This window comes from Talpa europaea (assembly GCF_964194135.1).
Source record: "Talpa europaea genome assembly, chromosome: 14".
NCBI lineage: Eukaryota > Metazoa > Chordata > Mammalia > Eulipotyphla > Talpidae > Talpa > Talpa europaea.
The window spans coordinates 25,322,579-25,345,747 of record NC_140082.1 but is presented as its reverse complement, the minus strand read 5'-3'; the positions used below and the strand labels follow the sequence as shown (position 1 = coordinate 25,345,747).

Sequence of the window (23,169 nt, the reverse complement as noted above, 5' to 3'; positions counted from 1 at the left end):
GCTTACATTTTAACCCTATTACCTCATTTTTTGATGCCCATTAGTATTGAAGAACTGGTCAAATTTTGGTGTCATTTTCTTGGTTAATAATAAAAAAATAGGTGATGTATAGCATATTAAATTGGGGCCCCAACTCCTTCTTCTTGGATGTAGCTTCCTTCTGAGTGATTTTTGGAAGGAGCAGTTTCAGAAACTATTGATAGATAGGATGGTAGAATACAATGTAAAATACACTGCCTTTGGAATCAGCTGGTCTAAATTTTTATCTCTGCTCAGCTCATGGGTTGCTAAGTGACTGCTCAAATAACATCTTTGAACTTCAGATTTCCTAATCTTTGAAAACTGCAATAACATTAAAAGCAAGTACTTTAGGGGAGTCCAAGTATTACAGAGAAAGTAGTTAAAATGATGGCTATGTACTTGGGCTCTGGAACCTAGGTTTCAAGCTTATTTGTGTGTACTATCTTAGCAAAGTTTCTTAATTCCCCTGGAATTCTGTTTCTTCTTCTATAAAAGAGAGTGAGATCATTTTTGGGATATTAGCAGCTTTTGCACACCTCATCATTTCAGAATCAAAGTGAGATAAATACAGTGGTCAAATGGAGACCAAGACACTTTAGAGAAATGCCTTTATAATCAGCAGCATTATTCAAAATAATATTTCACTTCCAAATAAGTAGATTTACCCATAGAACAACAGACTCTGCTGGAAAAGTGCGGAGTTTGGGGGGAAACCCTTTCCCATTAACCAGAGATTATAATATAGTGCATGACTCCTGAAGACTAACTAGCTGGCTCCCAAAATGGAGGCAGAAGGTGTTGAGTGAGTCACAAAAAGGATGAATTGAACATGTCCTGCTTATTCTTCTAACATCAACAATCATCAAAATATTCATTCTCTCATGAGATTAAGTGGTCAGTAACAGCAGTCTTACTGCCCACAGAAATAGGAATAATAGGAATTAGCATCAGTTCCTATTAACATTATCTACCTTCTAGAATTATTATGAGGATCAAATGATTTGTACATGTAGAGCACATGAAAGATAATCTGGAATAGAGAAAACACAAAACTTGCTATTAGTGTGGCTCTGGTTATTACTTGGACATTTTTTGGAAATAGTATGTACTCAATAAATGTCATTATATTTCTTTACTCCTCTTGACTAGCACTCTAGGCTCACTGATTCAAGGCTTTTAGCAGTAAAGAACTTCAAACTCCCCATATTCTCATGAACCAAATTTGTGTTTCCACTCCCATATTTAATGGATGAAAGCACCATGAATCTAATAACTCTCAATCAGAAAACACTTAACATAAAGACCAGTTATGGAATCATTATAGTGTCAATCTCTATTACTTGTAACAGGACAAAGGAAATAAGAACAGTTTGATTCCTTGACTCATTTGTTTATTTTCTATAAACATTTTTTTTCATTAGGTTTATTTTTTAGTTAGAATAAAACTTACCATTAAGATCTTTTAGTGTCTAATTGACATTATTGCTAAGAAAAGAGGATATCCTTGTCCACACAAAAACCTGCAAATGGATGTTTATAGAAGCTTTGCTTATAATTGCTGACTGACATGCATTTCAGTAGGTGAATGAATAAACAAGTGGTAATATATACAGACAATAAAATATTATTCACTGTTAAAAAGAAATCGGCTAAAAGTCATGAAAAAACATGGAGGAATGTTAAATGCTTACTATTTTGTGAAAAAAGCCAATCTGAAAAGGGTAGATACCATACGATTCTAACTATATGGCATTCTGGAAAGGATAAAACTATGGAGACAGAAAGATTAGTGGTTGCAGGGATTGTGGGACTATGGGGACAGGTAGCATGAGAAGGTGGAGCAGAGAGGATTTTTATGGCAGTGAATATACTCTGCGTAATAATAAAATGATGGATATATGTCACTATGCATTTGTCCAAAACCATAACATGGCTCTCCCAAAGTGAACCATAATATAAACATGAACTTTGGATGATGATGATATATGTCAATGTAGGTTTACTGATTATAACAAATATCCCACTCTGGTAAGGGATGTTGACAATGTGGTAGAATATGCATGTGTGGGGCAGAGGATATATGGGAAATCTCTGTACCTACTTCTCAAACAACTCTAAAAGTCTTAAAAAACAAAACACCAGACTGATCTTCATTGGAAGTAGTTAAGAAGTATGAGTTTAAATGCATGAGGCACTTGTTAACCTATCACCATTATTGAAGAGTTTTAGCACAACATTCTTTTTTCTTTAACAGTTCTTCCTTTGGGGTTTTAAATTTAAATTTTGTTTTGTTTTGTTCTTCAGTGCAAGTCCAGACTACTCATTATTCTGGTACATACTAAGTTTGTAGATTGCCCAGTGGTAGGACTTTATAATTTGGCAGCAAGATTTGTGATACTTTCTAACACAGCTCTGCTCTTCTGCCCCTCTTCCTTTATTCTCCTCTGTGGTGGCTCAGCACCATATTTTGGCTTTTCTCTCTCCCCTTCTGGGGATCCTCAGTCAACACTAGTCAGCCTCAGTTTATTGTAGTGTCCTTTAAAGGGGTGAATGGTCCTTAGCTATGTGTAAATCACTTTTGAGAAGGTAAGAATTTTAGTTTCTGCCTCTGTTCCTTCTTTTTTTATTCTCTTAGTTGGCTGTAGTTCAGATTTGTTTTGTAAACAACAGGAATAGTCCTTCAAATTTCAGCATTATAGGCCATCACATGTCTAGAGTCTTCAGTCAGCATTATGGAAAATTAGAACTTGGAAAGTAATACACTTTGAGAAATGAATTGAGAAGCAAAACTAACCTGATCTGAAGCAGTGTGAGGTCTCTTGGCAATTCATTTAGTGATGGGTTTGGTTACAGAGCACAACCCCCTGCCTCCCTGAGGGTGTCACATAAAGTACATGAGGTGTCAAATAAACACTCTCTGAATTATTCAACTGAACTCTGAACTCTGACCTTCAGTTGGACCGAAAGACTTTAGATCAGGAATTGCAGGCATGTGTTAACATTCTGGTGTGAATTTGTCCAGATTTTACACACAAACACACACATACCACATAAGACATATATAAATATACAGTCACACATAGATATATACACACAGTATTTAATGTTTTAATGTTACACATATAATTGTATATTAAATATTTCAAACAAGTAAAACATGTACTCATACTTACACCTCAGAATTACAAAATTACATTTTGTTTGCTTGTAATATTAACAATTACTTATAAAGATGCAACTTTTGCCAGTATTTGTACACCTTTCTATTCTGTTTATTATCTTCTGCAGGAAAAAATATATGTTCATAATATGTTGGTTTAACCTGTTTTTTTTTAAGGGTTATTTGCAAAAATATGGAAATATATGTGAATATTCTGTGTAGGTAGGGGCAGTTCTACTTCATTTATCAACAACATATGAAAAAGATACACTTAGAAATTGTCAATATAGAGATTAAATGTTCAAATATTTTAAGTTTATCTTCTTGGAAACAGGCAGCTTTGGCACTTTAAATTTAGTAGGTTGACTCATTTAAAGGTGACCTTAGTCATTGCCTGGCCATCAGTTGAATGTGACTAAACACTGAACATATTTATACAGCGTAATCCAATCCTAACCAAATATTAGAAAGAAAGAAAGGCATTAGATTAATTGACCTCTATGTTTCCTTGTAGCCATGAAACTCTGATTCAGTGTCATCCCTTTGATGTCTCACGTAGACATCAGACAGTACAAATTGTTTTGAGTCCCATAGGAAGTAGCAACCCCAAGTTAGATAGGGCTGTTATCCTTCCTGGTGGAAAAGGATTGACTTATTGTTTACTTTGTAAAGATGGCACATTAACAATGTTTCAATATTCTATCCATTTTTTCATGGTTTACTGGAAGAATGTAAATCAAGTAGTTAATAGTACACTTTCTAATCTGTTTTAAGTTGGATTACTCATTTGATGTGTTCAGCTTTTCACACAAATACATTTATTTAATTTATAATTAAATTTTCCCCCTTATGGATGTTTTTAGTTTTAATATGTAAAGTTGTCAGGTTTTTTCTGAGTACTATCAATTCATTTCTAGTTGGTCTGAACTCTTTGAATTTCCTATTAAAACATAAGGGTGTCATATTTTAGATTGCTTTCTAAAATGAACCTTTTGTGAAATTTTCCGCCATAGTTAATACTAAGTTCACTCTTTATCAGAGTCAATACTGTAAATCAATAACAATTTCCTAATGTTATTTGAAAATTCAGTGAAGGGTAAGATTTATAATAGAAAAGAAAAATCTGGTCTGGTCTCTGTAAAGTTGTTATGTCCTTGGCCTTCTTAAACCAGAACTTCGTTAAATATTTTTTCAGCTCTGTTCTGCAGCATCCGCTAAAGAACAGTTAGCTATTTATTTCATTACAGTGATACAGTGTAGCATAATCATTAAAGATTCAGGTTACATATTTTTCTTACTGGCTATGTGATCTCTGACCAATTGCTTTCCCTCTTTTTACTTCTGTTCACTTTAAAATGAGGATGTAAATAGAACCACCTTTACCTGGCATATAGTAAGCTCTAAATAAAATTTGGAGTTGCTCCTATTGACCTGCTGTCATGCTTCACAAATTGCTATATTCTTATTTTTCTATTTATTATATTCCTAGACTTTATTCTTGGATTCATCATTATTTGTTTTGTTATTCATTTCATTATTCATTTTGTTATTTTTTGTTATTTTTTCAAACAAGATGTCAACAGAGCCAAAATCTAAGTATGCTAATTGAATATTTAACTGGAAAAACACAATTTTACAGAAGCAAAAACTATTCATTTGATTGTGAACAGCATTTACAACTTGCAGTTCCTGAAATCAAAACAAAAAATAATTTTGCTCATTCAGGAAGATAAAACAAAAATCAACAAGATCCTGAAAAATAGATTTAGAAGGGAAAGATATCTACATATAATTTGAATCAACCAGGTTTTCTTGTTGAGAACTATACTCAGCAGTGGTACAGCTATTACTGACCTCCCCTGGCTGGGCAGATTTGGTGGGCTAGCTCTTAGCAGCCTCCCCGTGTTCCCATTATATTCTCTGCTGGGCTATCCAGCTTCCAGGTGCTCTGGTCAGCCTTTCTGGTCAGGCACCAGTGGGAGCTCAACTTGGTCAGTCAAGGTCTGAGTGATGGTTGTTGCAAGTTCCTCCTCTCTTTTCTTTCTTTTTTTTGTTACTGGATTTTTTATTAATATTTTAATTTTATATATTTTTACATAATTTTTCATTTTTGCACAATGTATCCATTTTCATCTTGATTATAGTACCCATACAATTTCCATCCCCCTTTGTTTTGATCCTACTCCCTCCTCCCCCCCTGTAGTGTGTCTCTGATTTATAGTTGCTTGTTGGTTTTGATTTTTACTTTATTATAATTAGTCTTTTTCCTGGTCCAACCACTGTGGAAAGCTGTGTGGAGATTCCTTAACCTGCTGAAGATGGAGCTTCCATATGATCCAGCAATTCCACTCCTAAGTATTTACCCAAAGGACACAGAAACAGTAATTCCAAAGGGCACCTGCACCCCTATGTTTATAGCAGCACTATTTACAATAGCTAAGCTATGGAAACAACCCAAATGCCCAAAATAGAAGATGTGGTACATATACACAATGGAATGTTACTCAGCAATCAAAAAAGATAAACTCATGCAATTTGCAGCAACATGGATGGAGCTGGAAGGGGTCATGCTCAGCAAAATCAGCCAGAAAGAAAAAGAAAAATACTGGATGGTCTCACTCATAGCAGGAATTTAGAAATCCTCTTCTCTTTTCTGACACAATCAGATCCCTAGTTTCCTGTAGATTCCTCTGTAATCTCTATGGGATAAGACCAGTGTGAAGGGTCCCATGAAGCAACCTGTAGCACTACATGACCTGGACATCCACTCTGGGATCTCTTTTCCCACTAGAGGAACTATAGGCTCAGGAGAGACTGCTCTGTGTGGAGCTTCTCACCCTGGGGGAGGAGCTCTGAAATCAGAGTGTGAAGCCACTTCTATTACCTTCCTTAAGCAGTCTGTCCTGATCTTTGTGGTGCAGAGGCACTTCAGCCTCACCCCTCTACTCTAAGATTTTCTCAGTGGTATCTTGTCCATGAATAGTTGTTAGTTATTTTTCTTGTGAGGAAGAATGAAAGTCAGGAATGACTTGTGTTGCCATCTTGATGATATCATTGATGGTTGTAACTATATTTTAAAGATTGATCCCATAGTTCAACTCCTCTCATCGTCTACCTACTTCATTCAAAGAAAAAGCATGTTCCTCTCCTAGGGATTCAGAGAAGTGCCTCAATTGGGTTTTTTCCAGTTTTTCTTCAAGTAGTGGAGGAGTTTGGATATGGTGGTCAACAAATGTTTGTACAATGAGTCTGAAGAATTAAGCATTGTTATTTTGATGACTTCAATACAGGATATATTATAATGAATAAAAGGAAAATTCCTTCAAAATTAAAGCTATCCAAATTACAGTAGCACAATGGCATTAAGTATATTTCTCAATTATAGTGCTTGTATATATTTCATCAAAATCTTTAAAATTTGTTATTATTTTCTGTCTCTGTATCTATGCCAGATTTCTTAGTTTGCCAAAATTGAACAGAAACCAGTTCTAATCAGAATGTTAAAAATCATTAGAATTATCTACATTTCATTATAAAGTATCAAGAACCCCAGATAAGGCAATAAATCATTCCTCCTGGTCATCCTTACCTTCCATCATAGTCTTTATAGTGAGGGAATTATAGATGCTAGTTTATTTTTACCTCTGGACATTTTTCTATTTATATAACATGTATTTACATACCACATCTAAATGGAAAATGTATTTACATACCACATCTAAATGAAAATCTAAATGGAGTGCTTTTTGTTGATTCCCCTACTAGCTCATACATCTCTCTTGTATAGCACTTCTGGTGTAGTTTAGTTATTAATGTATCATACCAAGAAAATTTTGATCTTATCTAGTAATATCTTTAAGTTTAGAGATCTTCCCTGGTGAGATGGTGATGTACCCATAAGCTATTCCCTGGATTGGTGGTCTTTCTACACTACCCCAAGACTCTAGATTTAATTTCTTTTCTCCCTCCACCTCTTTCTTCTTCTGCCCCCCTGTCCCTCTCCCTCTCTTAAGATGGCAAAATAAAACATAATAATATGAATGGTTAACAAGAAAGAAAACAAATCACATCAGTCATTATTCAGAGTATTAGAATAAATTAAACTTAAAAGATGCCTCCAAGTATTTTAGCATGTGTATATTATTAACTGTGTATATGATTATTGATTGTATGCCTAACTAAATAGGTTTCTATATATGTATATGTAATATATGTATTTAAATATTGTGATATGAAAATGAATCATTGCCTCCAGCAGACCCATTACAAATGAAGTCACATCTCAATTAAATTGGGCTGTAGGGCCTCCCCGGTGGCGCAGCGGTTGAGCGCTGGGTTGCGAAGCTGCCCGCGGCCTCTGCAGCGCCGGTTTGATCCCAGGCTGCTCCCCGGCCACCAGAGGAGGGTCCCACATGGTGCGCAGACCTCTCCTGCCGCCCGCTGCTCCCCTCAGCAGTGTACTTCGGTCCTTCTGCCTGTTCTGCTCCCCGCTCTGGCTCTGGTGAATTCTCTCACCCTCCCGCGCTTCTGACTGTACCCAGTGCATGTATAAACAAAACAAATAAATAAATAAATAAATAAATAAATAAATAAATAAAACATGCCTCTATTTAAAAAAAAAAAATAAATAAATTGGGCTGTAAACCACACAGTTGATTACCCCAAAGAGCTCATTTTAAATGCATATGATGCTTAATGGCTCCAATGGGGAGGCAGCCCTTCAGTGGTGATGAATGTTACAACTTTTAATTGAAACAAGGTTACCTAAGATATTGAGGTTACATAAGATGCTGTCAAAGCAGTTATGACTTTATAAATTTAAAATTTGAATACTGTGGTCAAAACAGTTTTCTAAAATTAGTTTGGAAGATGGGACAAATGCAAGTGAGCTTCTCTACATAAAAGAATATGATTGTAAGACATTTACTTTTACTGTGTATTTTTAATAATTTGTCTTTCTGTTCCTGTAGTTAATTTTCAGAGCTACTGTTTTATCTTCAAATGCTACTGTTGCTCTCGATGACATTAGTATATCCCAGGAATGTGAAATTTCACCTAAGTCACTTCCAGGTGCCAACATATTAAATGAAGGTAAGTTTTTCTTTGTCATCAATACAGTTTTATTTATTTTTATTTTTTAAATTAATTTTTAAAATTTTTTACATCATTGTTCATTTTTAAACAATATTTGCTTCCCCCCACCCCCTCAGGTGTAGTCCCCATAGAGTTTCCTTCACCAATGCACCTGTGCACCATCACCTCAGTCCCCTGTGTTCCTCCCTCCCTCCCTCTGATCCCTCTCCCTCCTCCTCCCCTGCAGGATGTCTCTGATTTATAATTGTTTTTGCTTTGTTGTGTTTTGTACTGTTATTACTTTTTACACTGATGTGTTATTTGGTTCCCCTATATTTGTGCTGTAAGTGAAACCATCCAATATTTTTCTCTTTCCTTCTGGCTTATTTCACTGAGCATAATTCCTTCTAGCTCCATCCATGTTGCTGTGAATGGCATAAGTTTATCTTTTTTGATTGCTGAATAATATTCCATTGTGTATATATACCACATCTTCTTGATCCAGTCATCTATTTTTGGGCATTTGTGTTGTTTCCAGGTTTTACCTATTTTAAATAGTGCTGCAATAAATATGGGGTACAGGTGGTCTTTTGAATCAATGTTTTTGTGTCTTTTGGGTAGATCCCTAGGAGTGGAATTGGTAGCTGGGTCATATGGTAGCTCCATTTTCAGTAGACTGAGGAAACTCCAGACAGCTTTCTATAGTGGTTGGGCCAGTTTGCACTCCCACCAGCAATGTAGGAGAGTTCCTTTTATACCACATCCTCGCCAACATTTGTTGTTGCTTGTTTTTTTTAACATGTGCCATTCTTATTGGTGTAAGGTGGTATCTCAATGTGTTTTGATTTGCATTCCCTGATGATAAGGGATGTTGAACATTTTTTCATATGCCTGTTTTCCATTTGTATTTCCTCTTTGGAGAAATGTCTTTTAAGTTTGTCTGCCCATTTCTTGACTGGATTGTTTATTTTGTTTTTGTTGAGTTGTGTGAGTTCTTTGTATATCTTTCTGATCAATCCCTTATCAGTTGAATGGAGTGCAAAGATTTTTTTCCCAGTCAGTGGGGTGTCTCTCTGTTTTGGTTAATGTCTCTTTTGCTGAACAGAAGATTTTCAATTTGATGTAATCCCAGGTGTTTATCTTTTCCTTGACTATCTTTGCTCTGGGTGATGAGTCTTTAAACATGTTATTGTGATGTATGTCCTGTAGTGTTTTACTGATATTTTCTTCTATGTATTTTATGGTTTCAGGTCTTATGTCCAGTTCTCTTATCCATTTTGAGTTGATTTTTGTGCACAGTGAGAGGTAGTGGTCTAGTTTCATTTTTTTGCATGTGGAGATCCATTTTTCCCAGCACCGTTTTTTGAACAAACTGTCCGTGTTCCATTGCATATTCTTTGCTCCTTTGTCAAAGATCAATTGTCCATATAAGTGTGTTATTATTTCTGGGCTCTCTATTCTGTTCCATTGATCTGTGGGTCTGTTTTTGTTCCAATACCAAACTCTTTTAATTATTATGGCTTTGTAGTATAGCTTGAAGTTTGGAAGCGTGATACCTCCTTTCTCCTTTGTTTTCATCAGTAAGGCTTTGGCTATTCGTGGTTTTTTTGTGGTTCCATATGAATTTCATCAGTATTTGTTCTATTTCTTTGAAGAATGTCATTGAGATTTTTATTGGAATAGCATTGAATCTGTACATTGCTTTTGGTAGGATGGACATTTTAATAATGTTAATTCTTCCAATCCATGAGCAGGGGATGTGTTTCCATTTCTTTGTGTATTCTATTTCTTTTAACAGTATTTTATAATTTTCTTTGTATAGGTTTTTCACCTCTTTTGTTAGGTTTATTCCCAAGTATTTGTTTTTTTTTTTTTGTTTCAATTATGAAAGGGATGGTTTTCTTGATTTCTTTTTCTTCAGATTGACTGTTTGTGTATAGGAAAGCTACTGATTTTTGTATGTTGATTTTGTATCCTGCTACTTTACTGAACTGGTTGATTATTTTGAGTAGTTTTCCTGTGGAGCTTTTAGGGTTCTCTATGTATATTATCATATAATCTGCAAATAGCGATAGTTTTACTTCTTCTTTCCCTATTTGGATTCCTTGTTTTTCTCTTGTCTTATTGCCCTGGCTAGAACCTCCAGTATTATATTGAAGAGCAGTGATGAGAGAGGACATCCTTGTCTTGTACCTGATGTTAAAGGAAAGACCTTCAGCTTTTCACCTTTGAAAATAATATTGGCAGTGGGTTTGTCATATATGGCTTTTATCATGTTAAGGTATGTTCCTTCTATCCCGGGAATTTCAAGGGCCTTCATCATAAGTGTTTGTTGGACTTTGTTGAATGCTTTCTCAGCATCTATTGATATGATCATATGATTTTTATTTTTCTTTTTGTTGATGTGTTGGATTACACTGATTGATTTTTGTATGTTGAACCATCCTTGTGCCCCTGGGATGAATCCCACTTGATCATGGTGTATTATCCCTTTAATGCATTGTTGGTTCTGGTGGCAAGGATTTTGTTCAGGATTTTTGCATCAGTGTTCATTAGGGAGATTGGCCTGTAATTTTCTTTTTAGTGTTCTGTCTTTGTTTGGTTTTGGTATTAGTGTAATGTTGGCTTTGTAGAATGTATTTGGTAGTATTCCTTCATTTTCAATTTTTTGAGTTTGTGTAGGATAGGCACTAATACACTGCTGAATGTTTGGTAGAATTCATTTGTGAAGCCATCTGGACCTGGGCTGTTGTTTGTGGGGAATGCTTTGATTACTGCCTCAATTTTGCTGCTTGTAAGTGGTCTGTTTAGTTGTTCTATTTCTTCTTTGCCCAGCTTTGGATGATTATATTGTTCTAGGAATTTGTCCATCTCTTCTAGGTGGTTGAATTTGTTTGCTGAATAAGTGTTGAATTTGTTTGTTGAATAAGTATTCATAGCAATCTCTAATTATTCTTTTGATTTCTACTGAGTCTGTTGTGATTTCTCCTCTTTCATTTATAATCCTATTTATATGTGTTTTCTCCCATTCTTTCTTTGTGGGCCTGGCTAGAAGTTTGTCTATTTTGTTTATTTTTTTCACAGACCCAACTTTTGGTTTGATTGATCTTTTGGATTTTTTTAAATTTCCATTTCATTTATTTCTGCTTTGATTTTTATTATTTCCTTTCTTCTACCAGCTTTAGGGTTTTTTTTTTTCCTAGCTCTTTGAGATGTGAGATTAGGTTATTTCTTTGAGTTCTTTCTTGCTTATTGATGTGAGCCTGTATTGCTATATATTTTCCTCTTATTACTGCTTTTGCTGCATCCCATACATTCTGGAAAGTGGTATCCTCCTTGTCATTCAACTCAAAGTATTTTTTAATTTCTTCTTTGATCTCCTCTTTAGTCCAGTGGTCTTCCAGTAGTGTGGATTTCAATCCCAATGAAGTGGGAGGGTTCCTTGTTTTCTTTTCATGATTTATTTCTAGTCTGATGCCTTTATGATCAGAGAAGATAGTGGGAATGATTTTGATTTTCATGTATCTGTTGATGTTTGTCTTGTTGCCCAGTATGTGATTAATTCTGGAGAATGATCTGTGTGCGCTTGAGAAAAATGTGTACTCAGATTTTTTGGGGGTGCATTATCCTATACATGTCTGTTAAGTACATGAGTTCTGTCTTTATTTAGGGCTCTAGTATCTTTGTTTATTTTTTTGTCTTGTTGATCTGTCCATTGGTGAGAGTGGGGTGAAGAAATCTCCCCTTATGTGTGTATTTTCTTTAATGTCTGTTTTCAGAGCTAATAATAATTGTCTAATATATTTTGGTTCTCCTTCATTTGGTGACTGTATGTTGATGTGTGTTATTTCTTCCTGGTGTATTGTCCCCTTGATCATAGTGTAATGTCTGTCTTTGTCTTTTTTACCGTTTTTAATTTGAAGTCTATTTCATCTGGTATAAGTATAGCTGTTCCTGCCTTATTTTTTAGTCCATTTGCGGTAGGTTTGTTTTCCAACCTTTTACTTTCAGCCTGTGTTTATCTTTTGTGGTTAAATGTGTTTCCTGGAGACAGCAGCAGTTGGATTTTGTTTTTTAATCTAGCCTGCTACTCTGGTCATTTTATTGATGAGTTTAATCCATTTATAATTAGAGTTAATATTGATATATTGGCATTTGTATTTTCCATGTTGTTTGCCTTCTTTGTGATTTTACTCCTTGCTTTATTCTGTTCTTGTTCATTCCTCTGTTTGTTTTGGCTTTATAACCTCTTGTAGAATTTTTTGAAGTGGAGGTTTAGTTGTAATGAATTTCTGGGATTTCTGTTTGTCTGAGAAGGTCCATATTTTTTCTTCATAGAGGAAGGACAGCTTTGCAGGGTAAAGTATTCTTGATTGGCATTTGCTGTGTTAAAGTTTGTTGAATATGTAACTCCATACTCTTCTTGCCCTTAGTGTTTCTTTGGAGAAGTCTGAAGTTAACCTTATTGGTTTCCCATTGTAACTTATCTGTTTCTTCTCCCTTGCCAGTTTCATTATTTTTTCCTTGTCTTGGACTCTTGCAAGCTTTACTATTATGTGTCTTGCTGTAGTTTTATTTTCATTGTGGTAAATGGGTGTTCTTCTCACTTCTTGTATGTCTATATTCATCTCCTTTTTCATTGCTTGGGAAGTTTTCTTCAGTTATCTCTTTGAATAATTTCTCAGACCCCTTCTCTCTCTCCTCACCTTCTGGAATGCCTATAACGCTTACATTTCCTCTCTTCATGGAGTCTGATAATTGTCGAAGAATGTCTTCATACTTCTTCCTTTGCACTTCTCTCTCCTTTTCTCTTTTTGGCTCTATTTATTTCTGTGTCTTCAAGAGTACTGATCCATTCTTCCATTTCATCGATTCTGTTTTCATTGCTTTTCCCAGAGTTCTTTATCTTCTCTAGTAATCTTTTAATTTCCTGCATTTCTAATCTTTCCTTTCTTGAGGTCTCAATTGTGTTCTTTATTTCAGTGATTATTTGTCTTAAATCATTTTTTTCCTTTTCGTTTTCTTTCTGCTTTTTAATCATGATGATCATTAATTCTATTTGACAGGCCAAGAAGTTCTTCCAGGTCATTGTTGAGCTCTGGTGACTGTTTTTCTTTTTGTGGTGTGTCCTCCTCCTGCAGGCTTGCTTGGTTATTTATATTTTTCCTTCTCCCTGCTGTTTGCTTTCTAATTAGTTCTATGTGTTGGGATGTTGTGCCACTGGTATTGGTGGGCATCTCTTTGGGGTGCTCCTTCAGTGGTGTCAGAAATTGTTTACCAGACTGAGTCCAGCACTGTATGCCAAAACTCCACAAGGGTGTTGATGCTGTGTTGCTGGGCATTGTCCCTTTCAGTTCCCTCCCACTATATTTACTCCAGCAGGAAATCAGCTAGTTGGTGATTTTGTTTTGGTTACCAGGTGGTGCCAGAGTCCTGTACTTGCTGACCTGTGCTTTTTCCCAGTGGTTCTCTGAGAAATGAAGGGGGGAGAGGAGCATTTCAACACAGGGGCTTTTGTTCAAGCTGGGTGCTGTGCCCACAGCTATATGGATCCCACATCCTGAATTTTGCCCTCTAGGTCTCAGTTCCAGGGCTATCAGATCCAAAATGCTGCCTGTCACCCAGTGCAGTGCCTACTATTGTGGTGCATCCCACGCCTTGAATCCTGTGCCTGGCTCTCAGTTCCAGAATGGGTTCTTGCTCCATGCTTTGTTTCCCTTCTTACCCTAGTTTGTTTGGCTCACCCTCTCTCAGAGCCTGAGGGTGACTTTGGGATCCCTGGATTCCAACTATCAGGAAGCTGGTGATTTTGTTCTGGTTGCTAGGTGGCACCAGAGATCTTTCCTAGTATCCTTCCAGAACTGTGTTACACCCCCCCAACCTCCCCATGGGTCTGCGGTGGGGGGGATAGTGTGAGGGTGGTGTGTAATGCCTGAATGGCATGGGGGAGCTGTGTCTGACCTGTACCCCACTGTTGTGGGAATCTCAGACCCCAAATTTCATGTCCCGGTTCTCAGTTCTGAAGCCCTCAGATCTGGGACACAGTTGGTAGCCCAGTTCAGTATACGCAGAAATGGCACCTTTTGCACCCCACTCCCAAGCCTGGGCGCCTGGTTTTTGATTACTCAGTGAGGGTCATTTACCTCAGTGACAGTTCCCACGCATCCCCCCATGAACCTAGTCATGGGCAAGGGGACCTGCATAGCCGCGATCTGCATATGCTTTTGGAGTGCATTTGCTTTTCCACACAAGCTTATTGGCTGGCCTTGGGCTATTTGCAGGACTCTCTGCAGAGTCAGTCCTTAGCTTCCTCTAATGGTGCCCTGAGCCATTTGTTCACTTCCGTGGCAATTCCCACATAGTTCTCCACAGTTCCTGTTCACGGGACCCGGTGCCTGCAGTAGTTCCTATCTGCTCACTGTCCCGCTTGATCTATAGTTTATTTATTTATTTATTTATTTATTTCTTCTCCTCCTTTCTGTTGGTCTGAATGTGCCGGTTTTGTGGGTGGGGGAGGGTAGCAGGATTCTCTGGCCAATACAGTTTTAAGCACTTAATTTGTTTGTCTTGATACCAAATTGCAAAATATGTTACAGTCCTCAATAACATTAAGCTCACCTAGTACCTAATTCCAGGAGGTAGATTATATCACCTATCTTTGAAAATGAAAACACATCTTTTTTTTTTTTTACTTCTAAGATTGTTTTTTCCGAGTTGAGAAATAATTTACATCACTGTATATGTTTAAGTTATACAGCATAATGGTTTGATTTACATATCTATGAAATGATTATATAGTAGGTTCTGTTAATATTCATAATTTCATATAGATCTTATGAAAAGAAAAAAGTTTATTCTTCTTGTGAGACCTCTCAGCAGTGATCTTTAAGATCTTTTTTAAATGTAAAAAATGATAAATGATTGTCTAAATGTTAGGCTCTCTTCCAATTGAATCTATGCTTGTATTTAAAATTGTCACATACAGAATTTTTAATTATAATAATTATGAATATTTTAGTGAACTCAATATACATATGTTGTTTTCAATGAGGCACACCTGGAATCTATATGATGTTATAATGCAACGTGATTTCAATTAAAGTAAAAAAAAAAATCCATGATTCATGGTCGGAGCCAGTTTAAGCCAGTTAGAACCAGCTTGAGGCAGTTTCAGTTGGTTTCAGTTTCAGTTGCTTTAACAAGTCAGAAGCAGTTACAGTTGTTTTTGGTTTGTACCATTCAGAAGTGGTCTGAACCATTCAGAGCTGATTTCAGCTGGTTTGAACTGGTCAGAACCAGTTTGAGGTCGTTTCAGTTGGTTTTAACCAGTCAGAACCAGTTTGAACTGGTCAGAGCCAATTTAAACAGAACCAGTTGAAGCAGTTTTAGTTGTTTTCAAGAAATGTGTTCTGGTTAGAGCCATTTACAGTGTATTCGGTTTCAGTTGCTTTAAACAAGTCAGAAGCAGTTACAGCCTTTTTTGGTTTGTACCATTTGGAGCTGGTCTGAACTGGTTGGAACTGGTTTCAATAAATTTACCTATTATTTATTGAGCATTTATATTTTAAATGTAATCATTTCAATCTCAGTTGGTGACATACTGTCAAGTGATTGGCATGGGAAAGATTTGCTCACAATGGCATTGTTAGCTTCACTGTAGAATTTTCCAAGAGTTATTTTAATTCATGTAGTTCTATAGTCTTCCATTTATGATTATTAATTTATTCTAAAATAATAGTGGTAAGGTATGTACATGACATTTACTTTATAATTTGATCATATAATTTCCTCAGATACACCATAAAATTCACTTAAGTTAGAAATGATTTTATCTTTGTTCACCTGTGCAATTAACAGAAAATACATGTTAGGGAAAGATGCTTTAGTATTTTAATGCAATTTATTTCAATTTTCTCATTTTACAACCATCTTTAACCCAGTTTGATATTTCTCTTTTAGAAGAGACTGATTATGGCTAACCTCAAAAGAGTTATTAAACTTACTATGAATTTAGATTTTCTGGACCCTGGGATATGTTCAAACTTGTAAGAAAAAAATTAACAAAGATAAGTTCTAACCAATTTTGGTAAAAGAGGAAAAAAGTTGCTGGATTTGTTGGGGTTGGCATATCGAGTCCTTGAGTCCCTCTGAGAATGATTTCAGTAGAATCTCTGTTCAGTGGCACATGTCATTTTCTTGGTCCACTCTTTTATTCTTTAAAATTTACAACTGTGTAAATTCTCCATGCCTCCATATGGATATTAAAGTGTCTGATGCTATTTTGATTACTAGTCTAACCTGAGGAAAATCCAGAGGGGTACAGGATGATTTCTTTGCACCACAATGATAACTGCAGAACTGGAAGTACATAGCAGAACAGTTACAACATCTCTCAACAGAATGCCTCTTGGTCTCTAGACCCTAATAGGCCAGGCTGCAGAGGAAAACACTCTTACACATGATTTTGTTTGGGTGTGTAAAATTAGAACATATCAGAAAAGTTCACACCAGAATAATTTTTCATATGGGCCTATGTTGCCACTTATGAAGAACAGAGACAAATAGTCTGTATGTTTCCATTTTAAAGGATCTTTCAAATTATCTGAGTTTATCAGCTCTCAAGCCTAACTTGACATCAGTAGCACAAACATTAAAAAGGATTTAGGGTCTGCCTGAGAATTAGAGAGGAGAGAGGGTGGCCAGGTGTATTTAAACAATTCTAGTCTCTTGAAAAGTCCATTTTCCCTCTCAGGTTATTAGACCAATCAGTATGCCACTGCCAACATTGTCATAGACTCTTATTTATATTTCTTAGATTAAAATTGTTATTTTATTTTTTCTTTTGGATAGAATCTAAAAAGTAGAATTTTTAAAAATGGCTATTTAATGACATCAATCCATTTTACCTTTTTCTTTTTTTGCCAAAAGCATATTATGTTAATTAATCATTATACCTGTAAAGTAGAAGAGTTCCAGTAATGACTTTACTATTCTAGTGTTCCTGTTTTTGTGAACAAGTATTTAGTTTCCTCAAAGACTAAAATAAATAATACTATCTTACATAGTGCTTGCTTTAGTTCTGAAAAGTTGCTTCTATACTACAAAATGAAGATTTCATGCGTCAAATATTATCAATGATCCTTTTTCTCATGTTCACATTGGATGAACAGAATATATATAACTTATTTTGTTCTAGCCTATACTCTGTAATATAGTGAGAAAATCAGTGTTCTTAAGCAACTCTGTACATTATAAAGATATTTTAATATTCTCATTTTCTGAACACTGTAATTTATTTCTTTCTAAAAACTGTTTATTCTGAATTACATGTGATTTTGTTTCTTCTAAAAATAAAGCTAAGCAATTTTTCATTTTCTACTTTTCCGTCTGCTCATAGGAAAGGCCACATAAGTTAATACTTAGTGTTTGGATTCAATAAAACCTAGGTTGAATAGTGTTGGAAAGAGGAGTGATTTATTATTTTTCTGATTTTTTTTTTTTAACTTAGATGCTGGTGGTATATTTTCCCTAAGCAGCTGTGCCTGCTAAACATAGAAACATGTGCTTTAAACACTGGCATTTCCAGAGGTGAACTCCAGAGTAGAGGCTGAGTGATCTTATGTGTTGATGCACTGAAAGCCATCTCTATTTGTTTTTACTAATTCCTTACCTACCCCTTTGAGATTTCCAGATTTCTTTCATCATGTAAATTCATTGCTGTTACTGGGCAAGGAGTCTAAAAACTTTCACACAGTCAGGAGCTCTCCCCCACCACCTCTCACAACAAATGCAAAACCTGTATTTTTCCTAACCAACAGAGTAGAGGAAGCGAGATACGGTCCAGTTACCATGATGATGTGAAGTGGAGCTACCATTACAGACACCAGCAGGATGTAACAGGGCCTGCTGAGTCTGGTGCCAGGGCCTGCAGCACCTCGGGTCAGATTCGCACTAAGTCCTGCCACTATTGGGCTGCAGAGGTCAGCCACTGCTGAGGTCGGGGGCTCACCACCCCTCCCCATGTTCTTTGGGGGGAGGGTAAAGGCATGCCTCCCATTCGGCTGGCAGGCCAGCTGCTGTCCAGCAGCAACCATGACCAAGAGTCATAACTAGGTACACTGCTCTCTACTCAAGGCTCCCAAAATGGCCAGTCTGCTCAGAACCCCCCTCTCAGCTCTTCCCCTCTCTCAGAACCTGGGGGTGAAGTTCAGACCAAGACACCATGCAGGTGATGTTTCCTCTAGAGTAAGAGGTGCCAAGATACCACAGAACAGAATTTGGCTCCTCTTTCTGGTGAGAAAAGTAGCAGAAGTTTGCCCTCTACTGGGGACTCCTCAGGAGCTGTTCCACGAGCCTGGGGAATGAGGGACTTAGCTGCACTGGGCCACTCAAACATTGGAGAGAGCTTGAATTTTCCTTATTTATTTTTTTGAAAATGTGCGTGTGTGTGTGTGTGTGAGTGTGCGTGCATGCGTGTGTGTGTGTGTGTTCTACAATAATTAGGTCTGTGGGGTATTTTTTTTTTTTTGGTCTTGAGAATTTTTTTGTGAAATTAGACATAAATTTAAGCTTAATTATAAAATTAAGACTTCCTAAAATGAACTTCTGTTAATGAATTGCCTTTTATTTTAACAGAAGATGGGAAAATAATCTGCTATTTTCTATCTTAAGCTGTTTTCTATAGGCCTAACTACAGGGGAAAACTGGGTCAAAATGAACCTTAATTTGCTAATTGCTGAGCATCTTACTTTCCTATTAGATGTATATCAGTGAGCGAACCCCTGTGGATAAAAAACTACCTAGTTTATTTTTTCTTAGTAAATTTAAGTCTCTCATCTTATTATTGTCCAATTTAGATACCATTTCCCCATAAAGAAAACCAAAATGAGCAAACAAAACACCAGGTAAAGGAATTGTAAAGATACGAGTAGTAAGTTCTTTCTGTTGAAGGCTCTCATTTCTGTGACACTAAAAAAAAGAAGAGGAGGAGAAAACAACTACTCATTCTCATTTATTGAGTCATTGATCACTGAGAAAATAAAAAGTCCTTCTGTAGACAAGTAAAATCTGGGAAATAACCCATGACATTTTGATCAATCTTTGCTGCAGATAATTATGTTGCTAGATTGGAGAAGTACAAGATAGTAGAGATAAAATGAAAAAGATAGCAAGAAGGAAACAAAAGAATTCTTCTTTCTCACTTGAAAATTCTATTGAGAATAAAATCTATTTATTTAATAGAATCTTTTTCTGTAATCAGATTTCAGTAAATTATGCTATTAGAGATATCTAAGAGGAGAGTAGATTTTTTTCTGTGTGATTACTTTGAGCTAATTTTAGATTTTGATTTTCAGTAAGATCATTGTTCTTCATTATGTAACTTATAAAGTGAAAAGTAAAGTATAAGTACCTTTTTTTTTTTTTTGCTTTTAAGTCTGAATTACTTTAGTTCTCTTTTATCCTGCATCAACTCTTCTTGTCTATTTTGTTTCTGTTTTCAGTTTAGCAGAGTCTATGATGAAAAATGTAAAGGAGGCATAATGATCCTCCCCCTTTCAAAATGTGATAGTTTACATTAAAACCATGTGGGTTTTCAAGCCACTTTATATCCGTACCCTTAGAGGGATTTAAATTAATATCGGAAGCTCTATCCATTAGTAAAATTTGGAGCTTCCAATTTTGATTTAAATCTCTCTTTTGGGGTATGGGTATAAGGTGGCTTGAAAACCCACATGGTTTTAATGTAAACACTATCACATTTTCTCCCAGAGTATGGCTTGTCTTCTCTTGACCTCATCTTTCAAAAAGCAGAGATTTTAATTTTAATGAAGTCCAGTTTATCAATTATTTTTTATTATTTTGTGGATTGTACCTTTAGTGTCAGTCATTGTCTTACTCAAATTCATCTAGATTTTTTTCTAAGTTGTCTTCTGGTTTTATAGTTTTGAGATTTGCATTTAGGTTTGTGATCCATTTTGAGTTAATTTTTGTGAAGGATATAAAGTCCATGTCTTGATTCTTTTTATTTATTTATTTTTGGGTGCATGTGGGTGTTCAGTTGTTCTAATGCCTTTTGTGAAAAAGCAATATAGTCAACTGAACTTGACAAAGAAGTAAAGGCAATACAATGAACAAAAGATAGTCTTTTCTAGGCTGTTAAAATTGTTATTCATTTTTTTGGTATAGTTAATATATATCTTTCCTCAGACTATGCTAAAGATCATAAATGTTTTGTCCTTTTTGGTAAAAGTCCATTAATCTAAAGCGTGAACACAGAAATATGCTGAAACTCAGGTTATTTCATTAATATTCACAAAGATCTAAAAGTACCTGTAATATCCTACTCCATAGACCCTCTGAGACACTTATATAATCTTACCTCTTTTTAAGACTCAAGTACAATTTCATGAATATTCTCATTACATGTATTCTCATTTCATTACATTTTTATGACATGATTATGCATGACTAATGTGAAAGTTATTTTATGTCTATATCCTCTATCCTTGTTATAATTATATTGTTGATTATTGGTAGACCAATATTAGCCTTCTGTCAGAACATATAGCATGGGACATACAGCATTTACAGAGATTTCTTATCCTTATGGGTAACTGAATCAGTACCTCTTGGAACTTCAGCTTCAGGAGAGATTTAAATTATTAATAATTCACTGATCCTCAAAGAAAATTCTAAAGGACTCAAATTAGTTTCTGATTCTGCACTTCCCTTACTCTGTTTCTTTACCAATTAAAAATGAAAGGCCACTCATAGCTAATTTTGGCCATCCATTTCTGACTTAGTATTCTATGAATATAGCTTATAGTAATTATTATTTTATTTTTCTTAAAGATTTATTTATGCATACAAGAACTGGGGTACAGGCCAGAGGTGAGAGGATTCACCAGAGACAGAGTAGGGAACAGAACAGGCAGATCTACTGAAATACATTGCTGAGGGGCGCAACAGGTGAGATAGGAGAGGTCTGCTGTGCCATGTGGGTCACCTCCCTGGCTGGGGATCAAATTCATGCTGCAGTAGCTGTGGATTGCTTCATAGTGCTGATGTTTAACCCCTTGTGCCACTAGAGATGCCCCAGCAGTTACTATTTTGATATAGTGAGACTATCACACCTATTAATAAATATTTTGGAAGCTATATAAATACAGAAAATGTATTTACTATTAACATACACAAGAGAGTAGAGAAAAATGAATTCATATATTTTATAGTTTTGTTTATTCATTATATGTAGATTTAGGCATACATATGTATTTTTCTTCGTTTTTCCTTTCATGGTAAATGATTTGACATCAGCAAAAATACCTTTCAACCTTTCGAAAATATATTATTCTACCAGAGCATTATGTAGCCATAATGACTCCCTTTATTTATTTTTTTTAAAGATTTATTTATTTTTATGCAAGAACTGGGGTACAGATCAGAGGCACAGGAGGGTGAGACAGAGACAGAGCAGGGAGCAGAACGGGCAGACTGACTGAAATACACTGCTGAGGGGAGCAGCGGGCGAGACAGGAGAGGTCTGCCATGCCATGTGTGTTTCTCCCTGGCCAGCCGGGAATCAAACCTGCATTGCAGAGGCTGTGGACAGCCTCACAGCATGGTGCTCAACCCGCTGTGCCACCGGGTAGGCCTATGACTCTCTTTATATTTTAATACATGCCATTAACAGGGCATATTTTATTTTATTTTTTTAAGATTTATTTATGCATACAAGAACTGGGGTGCAGGCAAGAGGTGCATGTAGGGGGTGAGAGGAGTCACCAGAGACAGAGTAGGGAGCAGAACAGGCAGATCTTCTGGAATACACTGCTGAGGGGAGCAACAGGTGAGACAGGAGAGGACCGTTGTGCTATGTGGCTCAGCTCCCTGACCAGTGATGGAACTCATGTTGTAGTGGCTAAAGTTAGCTTGAGAGCTCTAAGACTTTAACCCCTGTGCCACCAGGGAGGCCCAGGGCATATTTTAAAACAGGAATAGCACATGACTAAAATTTTTTTCTAAAAAACTAAATAGAAATTAAATATGGTAGAACTTTTATTTCTAGTATGGTGGCTTGAGTAATTCTGGACAACCTGTGTGTAAGAACTACTGGAAAAATTTAAAATTCTTTTAAAAATTTTCATATCTATTTTTAAATTAAATTAAATTTTAAATTAAATTTTTAATTTTTTTAAATTTTAAATTTAATTTTTTACATCTATTTTTAAAATTTTCATATCTATTTTTTATTTTTATTTATTTTTATTTTTTTTTTTTTATAAATTTTATTGTTATATTCCCCATACAATTGCAGCCCCCCATTCTGACCCCAATCCCTCCCCTCCCGCCCCCGCCCCCCTAAAAGTGTCTCTGGTTCATAGTTTTTTGTTGATTTTGATTTTCACTTTCTTATAGTTATTCATTTTCCTGGTCCATTATTTAAGTTTTCTAGATTCCTGCTATGAGTGAGACCATCCGGTATTTTTCTTTTTCTTTTTGGCTTATTTCGCTGAGCATGATCCCTTCCAGCGCCATCCATGTTGCAGCAAATTGCATGTGTTTATCTTTTTTGAATGCTGAGTAATATTCCATGGTATATATGTACCACATCTTCTTGATCCAGTCATCTATTTTTGGGCATTTGGGTTGTTTCCAAAGCTTAGCTATTGTAAACAGTGCTGCTATAAACATAGGGGTGCAGGTGTTCTTTGGAATTGATGTTTCTGTGTCCTTTGGGTAAATACCTAGGAGTGGAATTGCTGGGTCATATGGAAGCTCTATGTTTAGTAGGTCCAGAAATCTCCACACAGCTTTCCACAGTAGTTGGACCAGTTTGCACTCCCACCAACAGTGCAGAAGAGTTCCTTTTTCTCCACACCCTCGCCAACATTTGTTGTTGCTAGTTTTTTTAA

The 23,169-nt window shown here is 35.9% G+C and overlaps 1 protein-coding gene across 1 annotated transcript in view; it reads left to right on the top strand.

Annotated features, from left to right (window-relative positions):
- Positions 1 to 23,169, top strand: part of MALRD1 (MAM and LDL receptor class A domain containing 1) — a gene marked incomplete at its 3' end in the record, with an annotated part of 364,653 nt that overhangs the window by 68,718 nt on the left and 272,766 nt on the right. Inside the window, exon 14 of the mRNA XM_084254012.1 lies at positions 8,152 to 8,272. Coding sequence (XP_084110138.1) covers positions 8,152 to 8,272 — 121 coding nt within the window. The remainder of the gene's footprint in view (positions 1 to 8,151; positions 8,273 to 23,169) is intronic.